Source organism: Sceloporus occidentalis, unplaced genomic scaffold, assembly GCF_023333645.1.
Source record: "Sceloporus occidentalis isolate IW3139 unplaced genomic scaffold, rSceOcc1.0.p SCAF_6, whole genome shotgun sequence".
NCBI lineage: Eukaryota > Metazoa > Chordata > Lepidosauria > Squamata > Phrynosomatidae > Sceloporus > Sceloporus occidentalis.
This window is the reverse complement of record NW_028316986.1, coordinates 35,540,364-35,556,395: the sequence shown is the minus strand read 5'-3', so window position 1 is coordinate 35,556,395 and position 16,032 is coordinate 35,540,364. Positions and strand designations below refer to the sequence as shown.

The 16,032-nt window shown below is 41.8% G+C and overlaps 1 protein-coding gene across 2 annotated transcripts in view; it reads left to right on the top strand.

Annotated features, from left to right (window-relative positions):
* Window positions 1–16,032, top strand: part of LOC149310611 (spermatogenesis-associated protein 7 homolog) — a 103,733-nt gene that overhangs the window by 49,666 nt on the left and 38,035 nt on the right. For both annotated transcript variants that reach the window (XM_089528324.1, XM_089528323.1), the window contains exon 4: window positions 3,324–3,371. In XM_089528324.1, coding sequence (XP_089384450.1) covers window positions 3,324–3,371 — 48 coding nt within the window. The remainder of the gene's footprint in view (window positions 1–3,323; window positions 3,372–16,032) is intronic.

The window sequence follows — 16,032 nt, the reverse complement described above, 5'->3', positions numbered from 1 at the left end:
CCTCAATGGTTAAGTTTTACTTTTACAGTTAAGCGAATTTATTAATGGATAGTGTATTCAGAAGGCTTTCTTCTAATCAGGTTGATTTATTATAACTCTAGAGATTTCACACTGTCAGGCATTTGATCTGCAGGAGTTATCCATGTACAGTATACTTTACCTGTGTGATAGCTCAGTGGTTCTTAGCCTTTTCTTTACCAGAGATATAAATATATTTTGTTACCATGTAACCCCCCCCCCGACTTAATTCAAGATTAAACTCTAATAGTAGTAGTAGTAGTACTGAAGCTATTAAACCTACTGTCAAGCATTCAGATGCACAAGTGGCCAGCTGCACCATCAACCCATCACACCATCGAGCCATCACACACCCTATGAAGCGAGATTACAACAAACATAGCAGTTTGTCAATAATTCAATGGATGAAATAAAAACATACACAGTCTGGCCAGTCCAACAGGGGACCATGCGGGGAAGGGGGCATGTATGGGGACCCTCCATGATTGTGCTTTCTCAATGTGACACTAGGCACACCAATGCACTGTATGGGCGGGATATCACTTGTGTGATGGTGTGGCCGGGTCACACAGGGCATCCAATGGAATAACATTTGGGTCGACAAGGGAGGTAACTGGCAGTCACAGGTGGTGTGTTTCTACGATGGCGCGTATGGCTAAGTGCCTGCGCAGTGGACTTTGTGAACAGTAGGGGTTCCAGCCAAATCTAGAAAAACTGAGAGTGACCCATTTTTGTCCTCTCCATTTGCTCAGTCCCCAAGTCTCCTCCCCTCCTGATGAAGAAGTTTTATATGGGGCAAACTGAAGCATTTCTGACAGACCAGAATCCTCCCAGCTGGAAAGGAGTGCAGAAAGAGAAAGAAGGGTAAAGCCTGGCTGGCTATCAGCTCCTTGGTCATTCAGCTGCTCAGCTAGCTACCTCCTCAAAGCAGAGTGGCCATGTGGCAGGCAATGCATAGAGCCAGCCAGCCATCCTTTGCCTTGGCTCCTGTCACCAGGGCTGAGCAGCACTTAAGCCTTCATGCACCCCCTGTGAGAACATTGCAGCCCCTTGGGTGTCATGGCCAGCCAAGAGCAGGTCTCGCAGGATGAAGAGGAGGATGGGGTTCCTCCAGTGCAAGAGGTAATTGAGGCTACACCAGGTGCTAATCCTGCTCCAGTGCAAGAGGTAATTGAGGCTACACCAGGTGTTAATCCTGCTCTGCCAGAAGCCAGCCCTGATCTCCCAGCCCCAGAGGAGGAGGCTCAGCCAGGTCCTAGTGCTGGTGGGATTCCTCTGGTGGTACAGCAGCCTAGTGGTGACTCTGGGGAGTAACCAGGCTTGGATGTTCCCTCCTTTAGGCAACGCAGGGCTGAAAGTGCTGGCAGACGTAGGTCCAGGAGGATTGCTGAGAGACAATTGGCAAACAAGCCTCAGCTGGCACCAAGAAGGGAATCTCCTATTTAACCACCTGTAAGATGCTAACTCAGGGCCAGAGTTTATTCTGTCCTGGACTGTGGCCAGCACACACAAACATACGCTGATAAGGATAGCTCAACAAGGTAATTAGCTATGCAGCTGGAAATAGTCCACAAACCTTGCAGGGAGTGAGAGAAAAAGCAAACCGAAAGCCAAAGCTGAAATCAGGATAACAGAGATCACGATAGTCAGTCCAGTCCAGGGTCAGGTCAGCCAGAGGGTAGCAATAGTCCAGTCTGTTCTGAAGTCAAGAATCAAGGCAACAAGGAGTCAAGATACAGGGAGCCAATGCAGGTAGCAATCACACCAAAGGATCATGCAATAAACTCCGGCACCGAGTTAGCATCTCGCAGGTGGTTAAGTAGGAGATTCCCTCCTCAGTGCCAGCTGAGGCTTGTTTGCCAATTGTCTCTCAGCAATCCTCCTGGGTCTGCGTCTGCCAGCACTTTCAGCCCTGCGCTGCCTAAAGGAGGGAACCTCCAAGCCTGGTTCCTCCCCAGAGTCACCACTAGGCTGCTGTACCACCAGAGGAATCCCACCAGCACTAGGACCTGGCTTGAGCCTCCTCCTCTGGGGCTGGGAGATCAGGGTTGGGCTCTGGCAGAGCAGGATTAACACCTGGAGTACCCTCAATTACCTCTTGCACTGGAGCAGGATTAGCACCTGGTGTAGCCTCAATTACCTCTTGCACTGGAGGACAGGGACGTAGCTAGGATTTTAGGAAGGGGGGGTCCAGACTAAATGCCACCATTATAATGGGGCTTGGGTGCGGCAGTGCAGCAGCACACAACATTCATTTTTCTAATGGAAGGGGGGGGGTTTGGACCCCAAGAACCCCCCCCCTTGGCTACGTCCCTGTGGAGGAGCCCCATCCCCCTCCTCATCCTCTGAGACCTGCTCTTGGCTGGCCATGACATCGGGGATTCGTGGAACACAGATTAAGAACTATTGTGATAACACATTAAAAGGAGTGTCAGTTTAGTGGGTTGGTGGGTGTATTGCTTTCGTATTTGAAAGACTGTTTTAGTGTCAAAGGAATGCAACTGAGCTCTCTAATAGAGAATACTAAGGACGTCACAAATCCCAGGATTTCATAGGCTGGGACCATGGCAGATGAAGTGAAATCACTCTCACTTGCAATGGCATCTTGCAGCTCCTTTGAGGCCAACTGAAAGAAAAAGATTCATAGTGTAAGTAGACTGAGTCCATGAAAGCTTTGTGTGCTGACACAGACTAACATGCCTGTGTCTCAGTTACAAAGTCATCTATCTCGTTTAGTGGAAGAAGCACATTTTTAAGTTTAACATATCTTCTTTTTTTCCAAACAAATATTTAAGACCCAAAATATACAGAATGCTTGAAAACATACGCAAAAGCAGACCTTCCACTTGTCTAAATGGGCTGTGTAGGATCCCATGCCTGTGTAAGTGCCAGTGTAAGGATGAATATAAGGATGCAGAGGTTACCTTTTGACAGAATCTCCCACCACATACACACATTGTTTCTGTCTGTAGCTTTAATCTCTTAAATTCATATTTCAATACTGTACATTTTAGCCCCCAGAGATGAGGCCCTCACCTTCTAACCAACAAAGAAAGAGTATCTATAATCTATAGCATATAACGTACTGTTTTATATATCATGCACTATTATCATACACTATTTGTATATACAGTAAAAGGATTTAGAGAAGCAGGTTACTTAAGAGCACGGTTTTAACTGAATCCAGACTTTCAGCAATCCTAGTCCCCTACCCATTGTAAGTGGGCCTTTTACAGCTCTTTCCTGTAATTTGAAAGTGAAACACTGAGAAGACAGATAAACAATTTTTGTTGTTGTTAATTCAGCTGCTGTTGATTCATCTGTTCCAAGGAGTTTGAACACAAGCATCAAATGTAAGTATAATTTGCTTTCCTTTCAAAATAATGTCTAGCTTCACCTGTTTGTTCTAGAAATATTTGTTTTGGATGATCATTCTCTGTGTGTGTGTGTGTGTGTGTGTGTGTGAGAGAGAGAGAGAGAGAGAGAGCACATTCATGCCATTTTGAAAAGTTGCAATATTTTCAGCAAACCAAATGACACCACACAGAGGTACTACAACTTTAGGTTTACATGCACTGCATGGGCTGGTATTGTGTGAAATTTGGGGGTACATCTACAAAGCAGAATTAATACATTTGACACCTCTTAAACAGCCATGGCTCAGAGCTATAGAATTCATGGGCTTGTAGTTTTGTGAAATAGTTAGCCTTCTCTGTCAGACATTTCTGGTGTCACAGCAAACTGCAACCCCCCCCCAACTCCATAGGATAGAGCCATGGAAGTTAAAGTCCTGTCAAACTGCATTAATTTTCCAGTATGGCAGCAGCCTAGGGCTGTGATCCTACATAGTACTTGTAGAGCATTGTGTTCTGTGACTATGTGAACTTTGTCTTCTACTCCCCATAAAATATAGTTTCTCAGTCCCTGAGTATCATCCTCTCTCCAGCCTAGGCAATATCTGGCTGCAGCCACCACCATCAGCATCAACATCCTGATCTTCAGTAAACATTATGGAATTCATTATTTAGTTAGTTAGTTATTTTTCCTTCCAGACATCCATCTCATCATTCACAACATAACATCTACATAAACATAATAACCTATCTCAGGACCAATAGGCAATAAAGAAAATTTAGGAAGGGGGGTTGTAGACATAAATCATCATTAAAATACGATTAAGTGACTTCCTATCCTTTACTGTGAATATGTATTTTTCATCTTATATTCTTCTTACAGATTGATCTTCTTATAATTCTTTTTAACTTGTATTACCATAGTTCATTACTGTTACTTAAGTTACTCTCCGCTCCAGTCGCACACTTACTCTCCTTTCTAATTTCCAGAATTACTTAATATGAACACATTCTTTCTATTTTCCTTCCTTCAACCCCTATATTTCCCCATCCTGAACTTTATGACCTAAATGATGGTTTGATGTATATATTACGAGTAAAATTGGAAAATAATTTCATACACTCCAGCTGTCCTAATTTGGCAGGGAAGTCCTGATCAATCTTCTCTTGTCCAAGTGGCATCATTAGGATGGATGTGGTGGTGCAACCCACACTGGGTGACACCCCAGAAGGTGTGTGATAGCTGGTCAGACCCTCCCAGCTCGGTCCCCCCAGGTGCCTTCCCATCATTTTTCTCATCAGGAAGGGATGGCATGGGGGGGATGGAGTGTGTGCTGCCCCCAGAAGTCCCCCCCAATAGCACCAAGCCCTGGAAGCTCTGCCCCCTGCACTGGGTGACACCTGGTGCAGGGATGCCACTGTGTTATCCTACTATTTTAGCTCCTTTTAGTATCGCCCAGGCGCGTTACAGACCACCATAAGAGACGTCCTTAGGATGTCTCATTTTGAAAAAGGGGCGTCTCTTCCAGATGCCCCTTAGCCTATCACGGACAGAGTCCGTGACAAATGGCGGCGACCGTTCCACACAGCCGCTTCCATATTGACGTAGTGGACGCTGTACATCCACACGGCGCGCCACAGAAGTGACGCCACGAGTGCGCGACTAGCGCCTCATGACGTCTTTTCCGGGGCCCAGGAAGGAGCGCAATTTCCGCGCTCCTTCCTCGGAGCGTCCGGGACCCGCGCGGTTTGGCCAATGCGGCTCCCAGACACTGCAAGCGCCGGCGGCGGGAGACCGCCGCAATCCGGCAGTATGTAACCCGCCCCAGTTTCTCTGTCATCCTCCCACACTCCCCCTTTTCTCAGTTTACTTCTCTTGCAGCAAACTGAATTCAAAATGCAAAACTGGTTCACACTCATTTAACTCATGAGAAAGAGAGGAGGTAATAGAGAATCTTGCCCTTTCCTGTAGATTTAGGCCTCAAACAGACGGGCAGGAAAATGTGGCTTCTGGATGCTCTGGGGCAGAGTGTGCATATTATGCATGCCCCCAGAGTGGCTGGAAGCCACAGAGAGAGTGTGCCTGTCTGGTAATTGGCAGCTGGCAGAGGAGCAGGGAAAGTCCACTCTTTGCTGACATCCTGTTTGGGACTGCGGTGGTGGTCTGGATCAGGATCAGGCCATGCATTTGCCGCAGTCCCACATTGATCAGGGGGCAACCAGGGCTGGAGCAGCCTCAGACCCCTCCAAACTGTGAGTCTGCATGACCCCTTAGACAAATAGCCTTATCAAACAAGAAAACCAATTTAGATAGAGCCAAAGAGTAGCATTTTCTCTGTGCCTTACCCCATGACTTCTAAGAGCTTCAGTTCTCTTCCAATTGATCCAAGAGGCAGTTATAAAAGTGTATCTTTTGTTGAACTGACTTTTCCAGCTAGAAAAAAGACATATTTTTAAAACCATCACCCACAGTCCCCATTTTCACCTGCAAAACATTGGAGGGTATGGAGTTTTGGGAAGGCAAATATCTTCTCTTTTCTACCATCTGAAGAACACCAAACAGACATTATTACTGCAATTATAAATGGTTGACATCCACTTTGCCCCACCCACTCAATGATTTTTTGGGGTCTACACTGGTGCTGTGAATCTGTCTTGCATGGGGTGAAAGAGTTTTGTCAGGAGGTACTTAATACAGTTAGCCTTATCCACGGATTCCTTATCCACCAATTCAACCATCTACAGTTATATATATATATATATATATATATATATATATATATATATGGGGGGGGGGGGGAGAGAGAATATATTCCAAATAGCAAACCTTTATTTTATCATATTATATAAGGGGTACCATTTCCATGCCACTGTATATAATGGAACTTGAGCAGCCACTGATTTTTGTATCCACCGCGGGCCCTGAAGTCAAACCCCAGTGGATACCAAGGGCCACTGTACCTCTTTCTACCAGAAAGCACATATGCTCACATAACCTCAAGTTATTTGATTTGAAGACAAAGTCATGTGGATTTCCTATCAACATCTATGAATGAAGTAATGCAAACTGTGAGGCAAAAAGAATACATAGTAAAAACCATATCTGGAAGCAGCCTAAGAACAGAATTCATAGATGTTGATGGGAAATCCACATGACTTTGTCTTCAGATTGCAACTGTCCCTTGTTTTCCTATTATTTCATTCGCCTTTTTTTCTTACCATAAAAAAAAAAAACTATTAACAGGAAAAGGACAGAATAACTATTGCCTGGATTAACACAGAATACCCAGCACTTTTGAAATGTGAGTGGTAGGAGCCCATTGTCTGGAAGTATCCTTAGTATCTGATTATTTCAGTTTTCTGTTTGACTGGCACAGCATTAATCTCATTCATGGTGAAGGAGATCACAGTAGAATGCTAATGACAAAAGAGCTTCAACCCATTGTTAGACATTTATAAATACAGGAGCATTACTTTGCATCCTAATGCCACCTATAGGCCAAAAGTGTTTTATTTTAAAAAATTCATATTAGGACAGTGGTTTTACTAGGCAAATTCAAAAATCACAACAATATTGTGCAACCTGGAGATGTATAGGAAATGGCTTTATACTGAGTCAAACCACTGATCTGCCTAAATCAGTATTTTTAACTAACTGGCAATAAAACATTTCTCATAAGATCTCATTAAATCTCTAATTCAGATTCACCAGGGGGGAAAAAACAAGCTATAGGAGAATTGCCTGTCTTATGCTAATGTGCTATTGTAACTAGCATCTAGTAGAAGAATGTCATTAAATAACAGAACTGTGGATTTGAGAGATAATGATCATCTAGTTGAATCTCCGGCAACCTCTTTAGCTTAGCCAGCTCAGGGAGCAATATAAAGTTCATCAGTCAATGTTGATACCCAGAATTATACAGCACAGAATACACTTTTAAAAACACATCATCCACCCACCCATCTATGTGTATACATATGTAGTAGTTTTCCATTAATTTCTAAATGCATCTTCCTGTTCAAAAGACACACACGCACACACACATGTGCAAGAAGGACAGGAAAGGGGAGAAGGTGGGACAATGTATAAGTTCAACAAAGAAAACAGGACCAAGTACTACCTTCTGAACTTACCATGCCTCACTGCTGCTGGCTTCACATTTCCAGTTATATCCCAAAAGCTATGTACCGACTCCCTTAAAGGAACTATGTGTTGGTGTGTACCTTTAAGTCATTTCCAATTTATGGTGACACTAAGGCAAACCTATCATGGGGTTTTCTTGGTTCAGAGGAGGTTTGCCATTCCCTCCCTTGAGGTTGAGAGCAGACTATACTTATACCTATATCTAGCCAATAAAGAAAATATTTCCCCATGTCTGTGAGCATCTACCACGAAACCTGTTAGGGACATAAGAAGCTGCAAGGTTTTGTGTTTTGGATCACAGCTCCCAGAATTCCTCTAAATAGGATAATAGGAATTTTCCAAAGCTCTGTTCTGAATAAGAGCATTCGTCCATCTGAATCTGGCAGTTTATCTGGTCAAATCTTACATTACATTATTGAGTGGTGGCTGTTTCTTGAGGATTTCCACCTAAACATTTTCCTTATAGTGTTCTTGTTGAAAGGGCATATGTTTGCACCACTTCAGGAACAGATTTTGTTTTAATTTTTAATTTTTAAAAAAAGGAACTGACAAATCTATTGCAATGTGGAACTGATAATCATGTCTTTGATTTTTATTTTATTTTATTTTATTTGCAGATAAGAGTGCTCCTCTTGCATAAAAATGCCCTGACTAGCAGGCACGCGGAGCTATAATGCAACAAGGTGGATTTAAACTCCATATGATAGGGCTTCAGCTGAGGGCACTATGCTCTGACATACAAGATGGGTACACAGGATAGTGTCTAGACACCAGATGGATTTGGGTGGTGTCACTTTCAGTGAATAAAACATAATGTGTGAGTGGGGATAATGCATATTAACTAACTCAAGTCTGGTAATTAATCCACACCCTATCACACCTCTCTTTTTTCCTTCCTTCCTTCTGGTCTGTCATTTAAATTCAACTTTCCCAACAACCATTTGATGCAACCAAATATCTCCTTGTTTCTTTAAGTATATTTATACCCCACTTTCCTTCCAGCTTGGAATTCAAGGTGCTCTACATTGATGTGGCCAAGTGGTCTCCCATCCAAACACAAACTAGATCCAGACAATCCACAATGCACAATTACAACACTTTGATACCACTTTGACTGCTATGGCTCCATCTTACAGAATTCTGGAATATGTAGTTTGGTGAGGAACTTAGACTGCTCTACTAGAGAACTCAAGTACTGCAGTTCCAGGAAGTAGACAGGAAAATTCTAAGTGCCCCAGTAAACTATACACTCCAGGATTTCATAGGACAGAAACAGGAAAACTAAAGTGCTCTCAGACTGCTATAATTATGCAGTATGGAGACACTGCTGGGTATGGAAAGAAAAATGAAATCAAGATCAGTGACAAACTTAATTAAACAGATTGTAAAATGAGAGGCAATCTTTCAGATAGTTTTACTCAAAGGTTTCCTGAAAGCTACCAGATATGTTAGACTTCCACTGTTCTAAAGTAACACTATAAGATAACAATATAACACTCCTATTACTGACTTTGTAGTCTATTTTGGAAAATTCTAAGTTTGAGGGAACTAACTTTAAAATGACAAAAAGAGCACTTTTTAAGGAGCCAATAAGAAAATGTGCCACCAGGGTCAAGATTGACAACCTCCATACCATTCTCTGTAAATGCTATTGTGTGTCCTCAAACAATTGCAGAACAAATCAGACACTTTCACTTATTAGTGTTGGTAATTAATTTCTAAGTTTTCACATTATCAAATTAATTTTTCAAAACTAACATTTCAAGGTCCAATCCATTCATAGCTTCTGCAGAAAAGAGACATCAATATGTCAATATACAGAGGATAATCATTTGCATATGTAGTTGTGGCTGCTATTAATTTGAAAATGGAAAGCTGGTTTCACTGGAAATGCATATAAATTTCAACTAAGTATATTGTCATCTATAAATTACACTGTTGAACAAAGATAGTTTTTGCATCTTCAGGTAAATCATTTTTTCTAAGTTACTTCAGAGCTAAGATTAATCCTTCAGACTCTTTTATCATTGAACTAACAATCTACTTTGCTGATGTGGTTATTACTTTGAGTCTAATTGCTGGAAAACAAGTATCTGATCTTTCCAGGTTAAACGTCCTACTTTTGATCATGAAAAGTCATGAAACGAGGCCTCAAAGCAAACATTTACACTTTGTGCTGGTATAGGTAGCTTTAGTACAAGGACCCAACTGACACTTGAAAGAGCCAAAATGATGGAGCCTAATTTGCACAATGTAATTTGCATTAATTTGGAAAATGAATGCTGTGCGTGCCATTACATTTATAGTAGTGCATGTGTTATCCTGAAATGGTTACACTGATAATTACAAAACAACTGACAGTGAACCCATGAAATTTCTTGAGCATTTCTTTGGTATTTGTTTTCAAAAAGATCTCTTAAAAAAAAAAAATCTCTGCAATCAAGAGGCAAGAAAGAGTATACTGTACTCAGTTGTTGTTGTTATTTACCAACAACAAGTTAACTTCAAATTATAATGACTTTATGAATGAGAGCCCTCCAGGAGATCTTCCTTCTGGTTGGTCATTAAAATTCACCTTTCTCAGGAATCCTTTGGTGCAACCAAATATCGACTGTCCCACTTAGGTCTTGCAAATTTAGGTTGTAGCTTCCTTGATTTAATCAATCCATACATAGTGCAGTTTTCCTCTTTTCCTACCTCCTTCCACTTTATCAAGCTTTATTGTCTTTCCCAGTGAGTCATCTTGTGTCATGATATATCTGGAGGACAAAAGCTTCAGTTTAGTCATCTTGGTTCTAGGGAGAGTTCATACCATCTAGTCCATGGTATAACTCATCTCCAGACTCCAACACCAAATTTCAAATGAATTGCTTTTCTTCCTGCAAATTTTATTCACTGTCTTTCACAATCATAGATAGAGAATGGAAGTACTGGGGCATGGATGATTCTGACTTTAGTATTTAATTATATATTTCATACTTAAGGATATTATTTTTTTCCTCCATAGGTGCAGTGCATACTGCCAACAAGTGGCGTACCTGCACTGATTTTAGGGTTAGGAACCACACGGCAACCGCACAGTCCCGAAGCCTAATACATGTCGGTGGCATTACAATGGCGGCATCCCATGTACACGGGTGCCGCCATTGTGATGTAATGGACGCATAGTGTCCGCAAGTTGCGCCATGCCAGTTACGTCACGAGTGCACCATTGGTGCACTCGCGGTGTAACTATAGCAATAACAATAGCAAGTACATTTTTATACCACTTATCAGTGCACTTAAGCACTTCCTAAGCAGTTTACAAAGTGTAAGCTAATTACCCCCAACAATCTGGGTACTCATTTTAGTGACTTTGGAAGGATGCAAGCCTGAGTCGAGCTTGAGCCCTTTTGCTGGTATTGAACTCGCAACCTTATGGTTTGTGAATGAGTGGCTGCAGTACAGGCAATTAACCACTCTGCCACCAGGGCTCCTTTCTATGGCTTTTTCTGGGTTCTTTTTCCTCCGGAAGAAATTAGGCCACCGCCAGCCCAGACTTACCAAGACGTACCAGACCATAGTCTTCTTCTGATTTCTTGACTAAAGTCTTCATTTTGATTTATGATTTATGATTGAGCCAAGTTATAGGAGGTATTTGACTATTTCAGTGTCGTCATCATTCACTTTAAATTTGTACAAATCATCTGTGGTCATTATTTTTGTTTTCTTAATGTACAGCTGTAACCCTGCTTTTGGATTACTTCTCTATTTTCTTCTGTGATTTTCCTCAGTAGCCATCCCAAGACTGGGGGCTGCAGCCCCAATCTGGCTTTTTGCCAGCTTAAAGGTTGCTGCTCCTTTTTAGCCAGCAAAAAGCCTGCTTTTCCACTGCTGCTGCAGCTTTGTAGTGCTCTTGCGGCATGTGGCATATAAATGCCACATTGCTGGAGTGCTGCAAAGCTGCCTGCCATCTGGTTGGGTGGGTGGCTTCATGCAGGCTTGGGAGTGTACCTCGTCTAAATGACATGCCCCCAAGCCACTGGGAAACTGCTGCAAAGGGGCCGTCCGTTTCACCCCTTTGTTATCTTCACACCTTCTTACTCAAAGTCTAATCCAGGTTTCTATATGATGTGTTCTGCACATAAATTAAACAGGGTGATAAAATGAAGCCTTGACTGACAACCTCACAAATAGGAAACATTTTATTTCTCCATATTCTGTCCTCACTCTGGCTTCTTATCCTTGAAAGATTATTTGATTTCTATATCAAGCAGAATGCAACATAGGCAGCGCAGTATGAACTTGCAGGTGTAATTACTCAGGATGCTCTTGTAAAGTACAAAGAGAAAAGTTACATTTATTGTTTCAGGAAATCCATCTTGGGATAGGAAAGAAGATAGACAAAAGAAGATTGCCTAGATTTCAGAAGAAAGGCCCCTGATGTAAGTCATCCTGAGGTGGGAGCTTCGTGGACATCCCCTTCCCAGACAAAAACAGAAGGGGGAAGTGACCTCTGCAAGCAAGAAGAAAACTTGAGTACATAGATCAAAGGAAGCAACAGAGAGGTGAAACATAAGTACAGACATACTGTCTAGAGTTCTCTCTCATTAATCATTTTATACAAGCATTGATTCAAAATGACCTTAAGAGACTAAAGACCTGGACCAAAACTAACAAAACGAGTTTCAGCAGGGAGAAATGTAAGGCAGAAAAAGTGAAATGCACAGATATAGAATGGGTGGCACCTGGCTTAACATCAGTACATGTGAAAGGGATCTAGAAGTCTTAGTATACCACAAGCTGTATACAAATGAACAGGGTGATGATGCAGCAGATTTAAAAAGCCAGTGTGATCTTAGGTTGCATCAACAGGAGTGCTGTATCTAGATCAAGGGAAGTAACAGTATCCCTCTATTCTGCTTTGGCCAGACTTCACTTGGAAAACTGTGTCCAGTTTTGAGCATCACCATTCAAGAAGGATGTTTACAAGCTGCAGTGTGTCCACAGGAGGGTGACCAAAATTATTTGGAAACCATGCCAGAGGAACAGCTTAGGGATCTGGGTATGTTTAGCCTGTGGAAGAGAAGGTTAAGAGGTGACAAGATAGCCATGTTTAAATATTTGAAAGGATGTCATATTGAAGATGGAGCAAGCTTGTTTTCTGTATCTCCAGAGACTAGGACACATACCAATGGATTCAAATTATAAGAAAAAAGATTCTATCTAAATATTAGGGAAAGCTTCCTTATTGTAAGAACTGTTTGACAGTGGAATACGCTGCGTCAGGAAGTGGTGGAGTCTTTGCAGGTTTTTAAACAGAGGCTAGATCGTTATCTGTCAAGAGTGCTTTGATTGTATATTTCTGCATGGCAGGGGATGGAATGAATGGCCTTTGTGGTCTTTTCCAACTCTATGATTCTATGGACCTTATCACACAAGGCACTTACTGCACTGGAATCGTGGCTGAAACACTTCAAAAGTGCGGAGGTTAGATCGTCGACTTCTGAAGTGTCACTGAAGTGCGTCCCACTCTTCTCTCGTTGACGAATCATTTGTGGAGCAGCAATTTCTGTAATAACAGGATCTTCCATTGTGCAAAAAAAAAAAAAAAAGCTGCTCCATGAACGCTTTGACAACGGAAGAACAGTAAAATGCCTCAATGACATTTGAGAAATGTGACCGGTGATCCCACCTCCATTCTTTTGAAGCGTTTGGCCCACGATTCCAACGCAGTAAGTGCCTCGTGTGATAAGGGCCTATGATTTTTTGATGCATTTTTGCTTCCAACAGTCCTGAGTAAAGCTGTCCATCTCTTTTAGAGTGAACCATAATTTCTCATTATCTATCCAATTAAAAGTTCTGTGTAATCTAAAAAAACATAGGTTTATTTTCTTTTGAAATTCTTTTGTGTGTTCCATTACCCAATGTATACCCAGAACTGAATCTTATTTTAAATCCACCTAGAGTGGGCAGCAGCACCCTACCCAACTAGTGGCCACAGCCAGTAGATAGCAGAGGTGTCCTGGTTGGCAGAGGGGAGTAAATGGAAGGGGATGTTAGGCAGCTTGGCTGAGGCTGGAGCTGGGAGAGCAGATGCTGAGCACCCCTCCCTCCCTGTTGCTGCTTCTCCTTCCACTGTCCCGTCCAGTCCGGCTCATTTCCCATGTTGTTTCCCCTGCAGTGGCTGGCTGCTGGGGGTGAGAGCATGAGTTACCACACTGGGGTGATGCCAACCACTGGCCAACATATTGTTCTGTCAGCAGATCTCTGAGAACAACCAGTAGAAGGGCATTTTTTTTCTAGCAGAAGATGCTTCTGTCTAATTCTAACACCCAGCATTCAGTGCATCTTTCAGCCAGGATTGCAATGCCAGCTAGTAGTTTCTTCTCCACAAACAGACAATTTTTTGGTTTGATGGTCTTTGGGAGGAAATATAAATTAAAATGACTCATGGCTCATTATTACCCTCATATTCCCAGTTTATTTGAACAGAGTTAATGAAACATAATGTACTCTGTTTATTTGTAACAGATGAAGACAGTCATTGAACCAAACAGAAAATATACTTTAGAAAGCAAAAAATATTTAAGATTGTTATAGAACAGTCCTATACATGCCTACTCATAAGTAAGCCCCACTGAATTCAGTGAGGATTACAATGCATTAAGTGTAGGACTGCAGCCTAATGCATTTCAGACCTCATATCCTTTATGGGTCAAACACAAAGTGATTTTCCTCCTTTATCAGATAATTTTTACTGCAAGTCTTTTTAATCCCTTTCTCCTCTCCAATTCTCTAAGGGTTTTTTCTAGTGGTGGCTGGTCATTCCCATATAAATGAGATGGAAAATTTGCTTTGGGTTTCAGACTGTTTAAAGCAGTTATCCAATGAAAAACCTAGAGTGGACTCACTGCCCCACTAACCTGGGAGCCATCAACTGCCACTGTGTTTTCCCTAAATATTTTTGTACTTCTGCACATCTTCTGCAATATCTGCCAAGATTTTGGTTGTCTTCCTCTTGTGCATGCCTAGTACTATATTCACACTTCTGCCCTGTATAAAAATCTGCACTCATTCTCAACATACTTAATAGAGAAAGCAAGTTCATAGGAATGTAGAAATCAGTAGAACATGAGCTAATCAAGGCCCTCTGATTTTCACCCTAAAGCTCATTCCAGCATTTGTGGTGGTGTTTGCCTTCATGTCCTTTCTGACTTATGATGACCCTAAAGCAAGCTTATCACAGGGTTTTCTTGGCAAGTTTCTAGCCAAGAGAAGGTTTCCTTTGCCATCCTCTGAGGCTGAGAGACTGTCACATGCCCAGTGGGTTTTCACAGCAGAGCAGGGATTTTAACCCTACTCTTCAGAGCCATAGTCCAATGTTCAAACCATCATGCTGGAACTTCAGTATATACCAAATTGTGAGCTGTATATTCTTCCACATATGTAAATGTATCTATATTTCCATTTGTCACTTTTCAAAATGAATTAGTTTTGAATTGATGCATATTTGTGAATGGGACATCTTTCAGATCTTTACTGTGGTCAGTTAGTGTTGATATGTGAAAGCAATCAATTCTCTTATCAAAACTCATTTTGTCATGGTTCAAAACTCACTCTGAGAAGATTCCTTTTGTTATACATGCAGTAGCAGGTAGACTTCTATTAATATATGTAGTGTGCTATGAAGCCATTTCCCCTCCTAAAGCTGGTGTGGACAATGTGCACCCCAAAACCCAAGATTTGTCCCAATTTTTTAAAAAATGGGGGGGGGGTGATTTTTCAACCAAAAACTGCTCAAATATGTCAAAGCTGGTGTAAAACTCTCATCCACTAGCCCAAACCCTTTTTTTAAAAAAAAAATCAGCCAAAAATTAAGCTGGAAATGACATGACATCATGTCAGTTGTATTGGGCATGCTGACCCAATTTGTTGGGAATTTAAGGGGTCAAATATCCCCCCCCCCCTTCCACAGTTACCCACTCCTGCCCTAAAGGCTTTTGGGGGTGGGGAATTTCTGGAAACCATGGGATCTCCCCAAGCCTTCTAGTAGTGCTGTCTTGCTATCGGATTATGCTTACTACTGCCTTCCTCTAAAGCTGAGAAAATGTGACTTGTTCAAGATCATCCAATGGGTTTCCATATCCAAGCAGAGATTCGAACCTTGATGTCCCAGAGTCTTAGTCCAATAATGAAACCACTACAAAACACTGGTTCCTCAATTTATATACAGAACTATAAAAATTAATATTTCTGGAAAGAAAAAGGGAAGACTCTGATGAATACTATTTTCCTGTGAGTCTAGGAGATTGTTTTTTAGCTAGTAGCATGCTGAGAAGTCTCTTATTATTGCATGCTACTTTGCTGCTGTAATCTCCTTGGGGGAAATATTATTCAATGGAATTAGTTTTGAAAAGCAAACTATCATTTTATTTTATTAAGTTCCTAAATTGTCTGGGGGCCCTGTGAAAAATTAAGACTGCAGGTTTGGAGATTAAAGTTTCTAAAGTGATCTTCCTGCACATTCACACTGCA